We start from the raw sequence: 12,880 nt of genomic DNA on the forward strand, positions 1-12,880 counted from the left end.
TTATTAACAGACATATTCCACATTTGTCCGTCTCCTGGGTTCCTCACTTTAATAAACCCTCAGCAATTTTGCACAATGCACCTTCACAAGAATGCAGTTTGAGCCATGTACGCTCATACTTTTTTAATGCTTGCAATAGATGACACCTAACCTGGCTTCCACCACCTATGGAGTCTCATGAGCATCGGCTCAGACGACCGGTGAATGGTTCTGGTGAACTAAATGAGCAGAAAGTCACTGGAAAAATGCATTTTCATCACATTCATGTGACCTTGCACCTCCCCACCCCCTTAACAAGAAAAAAATCGTTCACATTAAATCATTAATGCTACCTTCGCACTAGGCATGTGTGGTAGCGGAGATAAATGGGGAGCACGTTCCTGCATTGATCATCAAAGGGGACTCACCACATAAATGACTGCTGCTGAGGAGACAGAGCAGTGGAGCAGACCAGAGGTGGCCTGTCTTTAGCTCCGCATTAGGGAGGAAATGATTACTCAAATAATACTGACCAGTCTTCCCTAACAAAGTAAATGAGAAATTATAATTGATGACTCAACATTATCTCACTGTGATTAGATAGATATACATGAGACTTGAAGCTATAGGCAGCTAATCTTTCTGCTTAATGATAGCCAGTTCCCGTCTGTCAATTCCATTTACTGATTTTGCTTCTGTCCTCTGTAATCAAGCCAGTAATATTGGCCAGTCGCATAAAAAGATGATTAAAGTGCATTTTGTTCCAAAGAGGCAGCGATTATGGATATATACAGAGATGTTTGTCAGTGTTTTGCTCATGTACCACACTCCACAGACATGCTATATTCATTCAGGAAAAATACTGTCATAATTATCGGTTTCTCACTCCATACAAACAAAATAATGGACGCACTACTTATGTAACACTCACTTTTTCATTACTGATAATAATATTTTTACTCCATTAGCCTGTGCTCTGTCATCTCTCTCAGACGGATTTGAGACAAAGGATATTATTAGCAAATAATCATCTGGCCTAGATAGTAGTGGAAAATACTGTCAGCAAGCAGTCAGGAATTAAAGTAACTGACAGTGTTTTTAAACTCAGCTACTACAATTGCTGTGTCCATGTAAAGGCTTTTAAATGGGAGAAAAAAGCAGAATGTCTATGACCTCCCAATGTACACTGATCTAAAAAGTGTGTTTCAAGGATACACTGCTTAAACGGCCCTGATTTTGTATGCCTATCATTCAAAAAATTATATTATTCTTTTACATAGTAAGAGCAGAACTTGCAAGAAGGGTCAGATGGACCAAATCCAACAGCCACGCATAGCGAGGCGCCGAAGAAAGATGAAATTCAAGACATTCAAAACTCACGGGCCATGCCGCACCAAGCATATTATATTAAAGCAGAGATGAGAATTATTACTTTGAGAGAATTTATTTGGGAAAACTTGCCTCATAATCAGTACATGTCAAGCCTTTCTCTCTGCAGTGCCATTTCATTCTCCCTCTCAGCTGCAGAGAACCTTGGGAACAGCAAGAACTGAGACCAAAGCCATTAAGAGGAGGTCCATGCGCTGGGATGATGCAAATATCAATTTTCAAAGTTACAGCGGTATATAATTCCTAAATGTGAAATCGAACGGCCACCTCAGAACAGAGTAGAGGACCTACAGGGGCAATTAATATGAAGTGGCCATATGCCTCAAAAGACAGTAAGTGGAGCCTGAGTGATCGTGCAGTGTGGGGGTGCAGTGCTTTGTCAATAGCATTGCACACTGCTACGCTGCATTCAAATATGCATCCAAATCAATGGCATCTTGGCATCTACTCATCTTGTGCACAAACACAAAATCATAATGTGCTCTGACCACCACCACTACCTCTACTACTACTACCATCAGCAATAATAATAACATGCCAAACGAGCCATACAGCACAGCATGGAAGTGTACATGCATTGCAAATTAGAGTGCGTTAGGATATTCCCTCTACTTTGCAGCCTGTTGGATGCATCGCCTAATGAATGCAGCGTAAAACACATGCATGCCAAGCGTCAAGCCTCACAAGGTGAAACTGTAACTGGTCCCCCGTATTTGCTCTATGAATATGGCTGTAGAAAGCAATTAGACTGTCTGGTACCTTTCCACTGGAAAGAATTTCACCATAATTACAGCCGCCCCAGAGGTGAATGTAGCCTCCTCTATGGTCTGCTGTGTATATGCTGTCTGCTGGTCACATGGTGCCAGACCTATAATATGACCCAATACACCTTTTTTTTTTTTTTTTTTTTTTGGTATGAAGTCCTATTGTCTCTATCTTGTGGCTTGCTAAAGTATTGCAGCAGGTACTCCCTTGCTCACATTTGCCTCCAAAGGATGATCACATCACAATTCTAAAATCTCTCCCTCTCTTTTTATTTATTTATTTATTTTAGTTAAACAAGAGACTACATGTATATAACAAACCTAGTGGATGTAAGAGGAACTTCTACATTTGGCTGCGTTTAAACAAATGAAGACAATGTGCACAAAGTCACCGATGCGAGGTGGCGCAAAGATTTGATTGCTTGTATTGTTATCGGCTCTCGGAGCGCAGCGGAATATGGAAGTAGTGCGATCAGATCCTCCCACCTTCACAGTGAATCACTGAGCAGGGGGAGGGGAGGGGAGAGGGGGTGCATAGCCTACAGTGGGGAGGCTGTTTCAGTCCACCCCCCCACACCCCCCACCGCCCGATCCCATTGGCTGCAGCAGGATGCACGGTGTTTCTCCTATTTCGTTGATCCTCAAATACAAGTGGAGCCGACAGAGGCTTGCAATGGAGCGAGAGAGGGAGCCTTCACCTGTAGATATTTGATACACTCCTCCCCGGCGCTCCAAACACCCTGCACTTTTACAATTAAAGCGAAAAGCCCGAGGTTGTCCGGATTGCGTCGCTGCACGGTCGCAGGAATTATTATTTTACTGCATACTGAACTACATTATTCCGGGCTTTTTTTTTTTTGTGGGTGGCTGCCACCTTGTCCTCCGGTTTAACGGGATACTGCAGGCTGTATGGAGGGATGTCGGCATGGCTTGCACCAGGAGAACCAAAACTTTGGTGTCGACATGCGTGATCCTGAGCGGCATGACCAACATTGTGTGCCTGCTGTATGTTGGATGGGTTACTAACTACATCGCCAATGTGTACATCAAAGTCCCCATGCCTGTAGCGGAGAAAAAGTTAGAAGGTGACAAAAGGGGTGACACTCTCCGGATCATGGAGAGGCTGGACCGACTGGAGACTGTGGTCAACCAGCACATACAAGGTAAAGTAGTCCTCACTGGACCATGTAGGCGTGTTGTTGTCCCGTTTCACCTGGACCTGTCATTAATTAACAGCCTCCTACATTATTACCTGCACCTACACCACCCTCCGTTACATAACAACTTTTTTTTTTTTTTTTTTTTTAGTGCATGGGTGGGCACCCATGTGTCATAGAGGGCTGAGAGGCTGCAGTTTATTATTATTATTATTATTATTATTATTATTCCAACAAAAACTCCACCTGGTGATTTCACCTTCAAGCACCTGATGGGTGAAATCACCTGGTGGAGTTTGTGGTTGAATAAAAAACCTGCAGACTCTCAGCCCTCCATGGCACATGGGTGCCTACCCTTGTTTCAGTGGATCATTTTGAATGTGAATTTATGTATTTGTTTATTTATTTAGTGTACAGCAGGGACTTCTTTCGCCTTTTGATGCTTGTCTAGAGGCTGTGATGGAGGACAGTGAGAATACACAGCAAAGCATCCTTGATGCCAAACAGCATACAAATGCTAAGCAGCCTATCACAGCAAAACCTGTTTGTACATTATATGGGAAATAATTTTTAAAAAGTCTGAAAAGGTCAGTATAACTCAGTTTTTCTGTAAGTAGGCCACCAGATACGCTGTATAAGTCCCTGTAGGTACATTTTAATGATTTTTTCGTCTCACTAGGTTGTGTCTGGAACACTGTCTCATTAATTGCTATTATTATACGAGCTCATATTGGAATATCGGGAATGCAGAAATCTGCCTCGATGTCCTTTCTTAATCATGCACAAGACGAAGCTTCCCACACAGCACAGCAGTCTCCTGCAGCCTGGATCGAAGACTTTGACACACAGTGTTATACATAGAGTAGTAGCAGTGGAACATGGTTCACACTGAAGCACAGTTTGCACCACAGTGTAGGATACTCTTCAGGTTTCTTTCAGCATCTCTGATTACAGGTCCGGGCAACTTTTTCCTGACACTATCCAGTGTTTGATTTCTTACTGTCAGGTCTTTCAAACTAAATGATTTTTCGAACTAATTAATGAAATCGTTGGAATAATATCCAGATGCTCTTTTTCCATCTTTCGCCTCTTGGTGTATTGGATATCATTTTACTCAGACTGGTGCCTTGTCCTTAAGAATGCCTGGAATCCTTTTCTCAAATTCCTGTCAGGCCTTCCCACCACCTGTAGTACACAGTTACTGTCTAACTTGATCACACACGGTTAATTTTCCTCAGCTCTCTGTGTCATTAATAGAGCTATTCTTGCCATCACAGGGGGGCCTCACTCTGGACAGGGCCCAATTTGAAACGGCACAGAGTTGCTTTAAAAAGTTGAATGCTGACAGAAGTGTACCTACTTGTGTCGTTTTGAGAAACAAGGCCGCATGTTAAGCTTGGGTAAACATTCCTCCTGCAGGCAGCTCTACATTTCAGTTTGGCACCGGCAGCCTGGACCGAGCTCTGTTAAGGTGCCACTGCTGCATTTCCTTCAAAGCACATGTTTGAACTATTTCCCAAAAGGAAAATTTTGGCTGCAAATTTGTGCTAAAAGATGAATAGACCATGGCACAGGGCAGACACTGCAATGTTTCACTTTTTTGGGCCTTCACCTGAAATAAAAAATGTAAGATTTATATATGTATTTTTACCCATGAATCTAGAAAACATGTTTGTTACACATTCTGAAGAATCAGTGATGGGCGGTTTTACAATAAACATGACTCTACATTTTGACTACAGCTGTCAGTTCCTGAAAATACATCCAACAGGGTGCAAAAACATATCTCTGGACTTGTGGCTCTCTGTTTATATTAAAAAAAAAAAAAAAAAAAAAAAGTCATGTTTTGCTGACTTTTGTGCCACTTGTAGAACAAGGACTGTGAATCTGCGATTAGCAAAAATAATAATAATTCTAAAGGTATTGCCTACACATAAAAAACATGTTTTTAAACCTTGAATAAATATTTGACTCAGGCTGAACATTCTCACTTATTAGCATATTCAGCAGTGAGCTCATGCTCAGCCAACCGTCATTAGTGGTTGCTTTAGGTGTTTGTAGTATTGATCTTATTTCATCTTGAGAGCCCATTCCCATGCGTCTATCACATAAACTACAGGGACGAGCCAGAGATCACATTAATTGCAGTAGCAATGCCGCCTGTTTGTCAGAGTAAGCTGCGAGGTTTGGGGACAAACGGGCTGCTGTTGACAACATAATCTGGAGCCGCTGAAGCATCGGGCTTGATGAAGTTGTAGTGGTATGCATCGGAAACAACAACAAATGTTCTGCTAAATTTACATGCCATTTTAAAGGCAGACTATGCAGTTGCAGGCTTGTTATAATGTGGTAACGAATGATGAATACCACTCAATTCTCAAAAGAATAAAACTTAAAAACGCCTCAGGAGTTCAGGACACCTCTTTTACTCCATCACATCCCAAAACATAAGAACATTTTATGTTTTTGTGTACATCTGACATCCAATCATTAGATTCAAGACAGGCATTTGAAAGTGTTCCATTAATTCTGGGGTTATTAGTCTTGGCATGAACCTGAGGGGCTTTATGCGTCCTCAGCCTCATCCTTACCATTAAACAAAGCGGCGTGCCCTCCCTTTTGAAACTGCTTTTAACTTTGAAAACATATCTTCCGGATTTCACTGATAATTGCTCAGAACGCTTCGGCTGCAAATGCAGATCCTTAATCAGAGTGTGTAAGTGCCCGGCAGCGTCAAGAGTCAGTGAGCTTTGGGCAGAACCAGACAGTCATTAGTGCACTTTTGACATCTCCAAAAATAACTCTGTCTTCCTGTTTCCCCGTATTGTTTGCACTTACAGTCGAGGCTTATGCCAAGTCGCTTTGCCCTTGTGAGACAAGTGCAGATGTTCTAAATACTTGTTGGTTGTTTTCGGGCTCTGGTTTCCCTAGTTTATATAGTGAGTCTTATCAGGGCAGCGCCTCATCCCTGTCGCACTCCTCACACAGCCACATACATGCACCGAGATCCTGAGCCACAGGGCAACACTGCATGTGACAATGAAACATTTACTACAGCTGGCTCGCCATGGGTAGTTCAGAGTTGTCTCTGATGTCAACCATGTACTCGGGGATTAGACAGAAATATGCCTTCACATTAACTATTCGATGAAGTCGAGCTCGTGTCGGTGTGGCAGAGCACCATGGCAGCAGCACAGACTTCTTGTAAACTCTTTGTATCAGGTACACTCAGCCAAGGAGAATGTGTTTGTACAGTCACACAGAGCAAGTTCACACACGCCCACCACGACGCCTGTTTTTCCTGCTCTCTTTTCTTGCCTTTTGCCAAAAAAAAGTCTACATTTTGAGGAAAAAAACACAAACAGTCTTTTATTTTAAATGTCACTTAATCTATTTTAAATGTCACATTTTCAGAGTAAGAGGCCGCAAGGCATTGCATTTTGACAGTGGATAAAAGACGGTATCAGATGGAAAGGTTTTTGTAATGTGTTCTGATAATAAACACTGGAGTGCTGTATCTGTATGTTTACATACTTGTTGCATTTACAGTGAGATTTACAGTAGATGCGTCCTTGAGTTTAATAATTGGTGTAAATTTAAAAAAAAAAAAAAAAAAAAAGCAATTTCAATTTTTCCCCTGTATTCTCCTGAGATACAGGGCATGCACTGTATTGTTGGAGCATGAAATGAAAACTGGAGTGTAAACATGCCGTATAGGATACTTGGGAAAAACTTGGGGACACACTGTGTTACCACAGGAGCGTGTTCATGAAAAGGCAGCTTGTTCCATCGCTTGATTTGACCTCCGAGGAGATGTTTTGCTCGTGTGTGTTCCGATGGAATGGCCAAGAGGCCTGTGAGAGCTATTCATTAACACACTGCTGATTTAGCTGCAAATGATAGTGACAGTTCCCAAGATGGCTTCAAGCAAATCAACCCGTCAAATCAATTGAAAAGCCCACTAAATCAGCGCACACTTTTGGAGCTGAGAGGACATTTACATTTTTCCATTTAGCCAACACTGTTTTCCAGAGCATCAGTGAATGCAAGAGTAGAATTAAGGAACGAAAGAGAGAAATTAGACAGGGGTATGAGTGTGTGTGTGTGTGTGTGTGTGTGTGGGTCTACATGGATGTGTGCACATTTATGTATGCATGCTTGTGCATGTATTCATGTTGGCTTTGGTATGCAGCGCTGGAAAGTGACTCACGAAAGTTGCACCCGTGCTTCCATTTCCTTTTAAGTGCTAAGTCCTTTGGGAAGGAGGAAAGAACAGCCAAAGGGCTCTTTTGGTACAATTTTAGATGAAGGCAACTGCATGTCTGATTTTTTTATAGGATAAAGTCAATCTTTACCTACGATTTGATCTTTTCCTTGCACAAAAGTATTGAAGAATATACTGCGATATTATAAGATCACTGCAGGATGTCTGACTGGCTGTCATGATGTTATTAAAAAACAGTACAGGTTATCAACAAATAATAAGAGAGGTGACTGTTGACTTAAGTGCTGAATCTGAATTCTGATCAGAAATTGTTTGATATTGTCCTGAATATCTCGGCTGCCAGTAGAGGCAGCTGGGGAGAGAAATCCCAGGTTTTAGCATAAGCAGAGACCCCCTCACTTCCTTAGTTAATTGGGCTGTTTCATTCTGTCATGTGTCTGCTTCTTCATCAGATTTCCATTTGGCAGCACCCAGAGTTAATTACCTCAGCAGGTCAGAGATTGGTCGAACAAACCACTAGAATACTAGTGCCATGGTGAAAGGGTGAATCAGAGTACTTTATTTTTACAGGGGGCAGAAGATGATGGCAATAAGTTTTTTTTTTTTTTTTTTTTTTTTAGTGGATTTTGATTTATGTAATTTTTCTCTAATATAAAGACAACAATCATTATGTAATGGATAAGACCTGATGAAGTGTTTTGCTGTTCAAAATATCTCAGAGTATTATCCGGCTTATGCCTATACCATGGACACATGCCAAAAGCTATCAAAAAAATAAATAAATAAATAAGAACTGTCTAGTAATCTCTTCCAGAAAACATTATTTTTGGCTTATTAAGCAAAGAAAGTCCACTTATTGCTTTAGGAAACAGCTGCAGACTTAAAAGAATAAGCTGGCAACTTTCGAGTTGATAAATTTCATACATATTCCTAAACTTTGTAAATATTGTGCTTATATTGCATTTTAAAATTTACAAAACAAAAAAAGTTTTTTTTTTTTTTGTTTTTTTTTGGATAGATATATCTTGTGACAAATAAGCTGTTGACTGAGGGAATATTTTGTCTTTGCTGTGTTAGGAGAATTTCAGTGTCATTCAGTGACCAGCCAGGTAGGACACAGGACACGCTGAAAGAGCGCTGCATGCAAATTTCGGCCCGCACGCTGTCCTTAAAGGTTTTTTATAAATTCATCGCCGCACGCTGTTGGCATACTGTTACACAGGTTACTAAATGTAGTCAAAGCATTAATTTGAAATTGTGATTAGGCATTGAATGCTGGAAACACTTCAAAGCAAGTATCCACTGAGGCCTTGGCGTGAAATAGAGTAAGAGAGGAGGCTTTACTCGCCCTCAGAAATGATGAATCTAAAATTAATGTAACTGTGGTCTCTATAAACACTCGTCTATAGATTTATTACAAGTCTGAATCATCTATCAGTGCGTTGCAGCCTGTGGGCAGGATGGGGGGGTGGGAGGGCGCGGTGGCTGAGAATGAGTGCAGGGTGAGGAGTGAGAGAGTATAACATAGTGTTTCCAGAGGGTTAACTCCGAGAAACCAAGGAATTATTGAATTACAGGGATATGAATGGACTGGAGAACGCTTGCTAATGAAAACATTTAAATCCCTTTTTACAAACGTTTTGATCCGAAGGTGCTCCCTTGACAATTTGCACTAAGCAGAGTCCACGATTGGAAACGGTCTCGTCGCCGGCGATTCCGACTCGTTTTCTGCACAAACGGCAAAAATAGGAATTACCACCTGCCAGTTTTTTTTTTTTTTTTTTTTTTTTAAATCTGTCTGTGAATGTGTAATTTATAGAATAGCTGTTACAGAGTCTCTTTGAATAAATCCTGTATATCTATCTATCCAGATATAGATATACATATATATGATGATGCTTGGATACAGAAAACATTTGCCTTTAGCACTTCCCAAATATTTGACAGCAGCATTAAGTGAGGGAAGCCCTCTGATTAGTGTCGGCCCACACACACTTATCCTCTACCCATCCTAAGCCCGGCTATTTGTCTCAGTCAGTCTAATGTGCCTGATCTACTTGTACTTGCTGAGCACACATTGGCTCGCAGAGATGTGATATGTTCCACTGTAAAAAAAAAAAAAACAGGCACATTAGAGGGAGAAGGCTCGTCTCTGGAAGTCTGCTGGCTCAAGAAAGGCAAAAGCAGCAAGTACAAATTGAAGTGCTTTGTTTCTACATGCTTTTTACATTTGCCAGAAGTTGTTTTTGTTTTTTTTGTTTTCTTTTTTTTTCCCACCCCTCTCATTCTCTCAGCATTTTGTTATTCATAATTAATGGCCTCGAGTAAGGAAGCAGCGCTCTTTTGTTGCAACCCCCCCCACCACCACCACCTGCCACCCCCTTCCGCGTGCCATTACATACAATTCTCTGACGTTTTTCTCAAAGATCTGACATTTTCATTTCTTGATCTGCTGTACATGCATGTGTAAACAAGTTTTCACATACGGCTGTGCTGTTCTTTCTTTTTTCCTTCTAATTTGAGCGCAGGCCTGATCTGACTTTCCTGTATCTGACAATTTCCTATGTGAGAGCTCATTAACAAATTTGCCACGGAAAAGAAAAATGGCTGGTGTTAGTTTTATCAAGATTAGTGTAAATACCACATTGAAGCTGCAGATATACACAGCGTTTTGTGCAGATATGGAATATATGCAAATTTAACCATTTTCATGTCAAAAACACATATACTCATATATTCGGAGTTACAACAAAAGGCTATTGTGGCCTCTGATGGATCGGCAAATTGATCTGTCAGCAGTTCAAACTGAGGTCACACTGCATTCTTAAGAGCCTTAAATGTTAAATGAGTAAAGTAATTTTAGTTTCAGAGGGAAACACTGACTTGGAGTCTGCAGTGGTCAGTCAAAACTATTTACATACGTGGCTAATTACACATAATAAAACCCTTAAGTCTCGTGCACAATTGAGGAAAGGCAGGGGAGAGAGAGGGCATGACATGCAGCAAAGGGCCTGAGGTCGGATTTGAACCCAGGACGCTGCGATCAGGACTTGGTACATGATACATGCTCTTATCCAGTGAGCCACCAAGCGCCCCCACCTTTTTAATATTTTAATCGCAAGAACACACACACCAGACGATTCAAGTCAAGATGCATGACCATACACTTAACATTTACACTAAACGATTTCAGAGTAGCGATTCCAGGGATCTCACAGGAACTCACATGTCATCCCTTCATATGAGATAGTGTAATATTTTCTGCTACAGGCTTTACAAAATGTATCTTTATTCCTCTCTACCACACAAAATGTAGATCTAAAGTTACGTTACACACTGAATATTTGCAGCCACTTTGCATTAGCATTTCAACTCACCTGTTAAACCCAAAGTAAAGGCGATTTCTGCCCAGCTCTCTTCCTCATCTGTCCTGTCGCGGCACGTCTTGAACGAGACAGCGCTCGTACTTTTGCCGTAATTCCAAAAGCTTGTCCTCCTGTCCTACTGTCCGTTTGGGAAACTTAAGTCCTGTCTGGTTGGTGAGGCTTCCTGGTTTATATCTGTGGTCAGCTCGCTCTCATTGGCTATTGGGGGTTAACAGCTCAGATTTCAATCGTGTTCCTTTCACACCACAGGACTGTACTCGTAACTATCAAACACACTTGATATGTACGATTCCAAATCAGGAGACTCAGTGATCCAGTCGGTAACATTAAGATCCTCTGTGTAAACGCCTTACACGACAAGATAATTTGGGCAGATAATCTGATCAGACCAGCTTCAAATTGAAACTCCCCCTGATTGTCAGAAGGGCTGAAATCAGACCCAAAATGTGTCTGACTATCCTGTAATGTGGGGCCAGCTCTGCAAGCGGGTTTGCAAACACTTGCATGCAGCTGAGTGTGTGCGGCTGCTGCTGGTGCATGCAGCGCCTGCCTGGCTGTTTGTGCTCACCCACCACAGCACCAGCAGCTGCCAGCCGCTTGGATCTGCCTTCATGCACGGTGTGGGGATGGATGCAGCGTGCCTCCTGCCTGGCAGATTTATAACACACAGTTCAAGAGTGCAGAGAGCAACTAAAGGCAAGTCTATTCACAGAAAAAAAAAAGAAAAAAACAGTTAAAAAACAGTTAATCCAATTGAGCAAACTATTTAAACCGACTGTATTAACTGGAATAGCACCTCTCATGCAGGTAGAAATTGGAGCTGCATTTTTTTTACTGCTTTCTGTAAAGGGGATTGTCTCAGCAGAGCCCTCTACCGAAAAGACAGCGGGCCCCAGCTTCAATATTGGGCCTGTCTTTATTGAATCAGCTGTAAGTGATGCGGGTTACGACAGGGCAAGTTGGGAAAGGATTCCAGGAAGAGATTTCACATAAAGCAGGGAACCGCAGCCTCAAAACGGGATTCATTTCAGCCTCCTCTAATTGAGATGTTCTATCAAAACACAGCATCACTGCTTACATGTTCCCAGGCCTTATTTATTATTAATCTAATCACCAATCGAGAGGCAGGCCGTTAACGGAGCTGTTGGACCAACACAGCTGATATTCTGCCACAGCACAAGAGCTCATTTTGGAGTTTTCACACATGGACACTTTAGCAAAAATGAACATGTGTGACACTTTGGTGAACTACCTGTAATTTAAATTGCAGTGCCTCCGCTCTCTCTCTCTCTCTCTCTCTCTCTCTCTCAGTCCCAGGCACATCACACACACACACACACACTCACACTCACACACATACACGTTCTAATTCTAATTAGAGGCAATAACACATAATTGCCCACTAATCATAAAGAGTGGAGAGGATCTCTGAGCTGTTAAGAGCCAAGCCAGTCAGACAGTCCCTGATATTGACAGCAACTGCCGATGCAGCCGGCCATGTGCACTGCTGTGCAGAGAGAACGAGCTGTATGGGCAGTTCACACCAGCAAGATTGTGAAATACTAAGTTTAATCAATCGCCTCGTCCTTTTGGTTCACTCAGCATCTCAATCACTCAATCATTGTACTTGAAACCATATCAGGATGAGACAGAGATGTAAGAGATAAGATAAGTGGTAAAAAAAAAAAGTGTAAGTGGTAGATATGAGAAATAGATGGCATCTTTTTCTCAATATACTCTCTCTCACTCATCTCTTGCCCACATACAGTAGCAACCGTGTCGTTAAATTAGTATCCACATTTCCATATAAATAATTGCTCGTTTTACAACTCTCTGACACTGACTGATATGACGCAATAGTGATTCATGCTATACCCAGTGCATGAAAGCATTTACAGCACATTTGCTGTTCTGAATGCTCACCGTTGGGTAGCTTGTTCTCAGGAAAGATACACGGCAACAGAGAAAATGATGTGTTTT

At 41.7% G+C, this 12,880-nt stretch overlaps 1 protein-coding gene across 1 annotated transcript in view; it reads left to right on the top strand.

Annotated features, from left to right (window-relative positions):
- Window positions 1-2,844: 2,844 nt before the first annotated feature.
- galnt18b (UDP-N-acetyl-alpha-D-galactosamine:polypeptide N-acetylgalactosaminyltransferase 18b) overlaps window positions 2,845-12,880 on the top strand; it is a 73,120-nt gene continuing 63,084 nt past the window's right edge. Inside the window, exon 1 of the mRNA XM_030048603.1 lies at window positions 2,845-3,295. Coding sequence (XP_029904463.1) covers window positions 3,058-3,295 — 238 coding nt within the window. The 5' untranslated portion in view covers window positions 2,845-3,057. The remainder of the gene's footprint in view (window positions 3,296-12,880) is intronic.

Source organism: Myripristis murdjan, chromosome 3 (assembly GCF_902150065.1).
Source record: "Myripristis murdjan chromosome 3, fMyrMur1.1, whole genome shotgun sequence".
Taxonomy (NCBI): domain Eukaryota; kingdom Metazoa; phylum Chordata; class Actinopteri; order Holocentriformes; family Holocentridae; genus Myripristis; species Myripristis murdjan.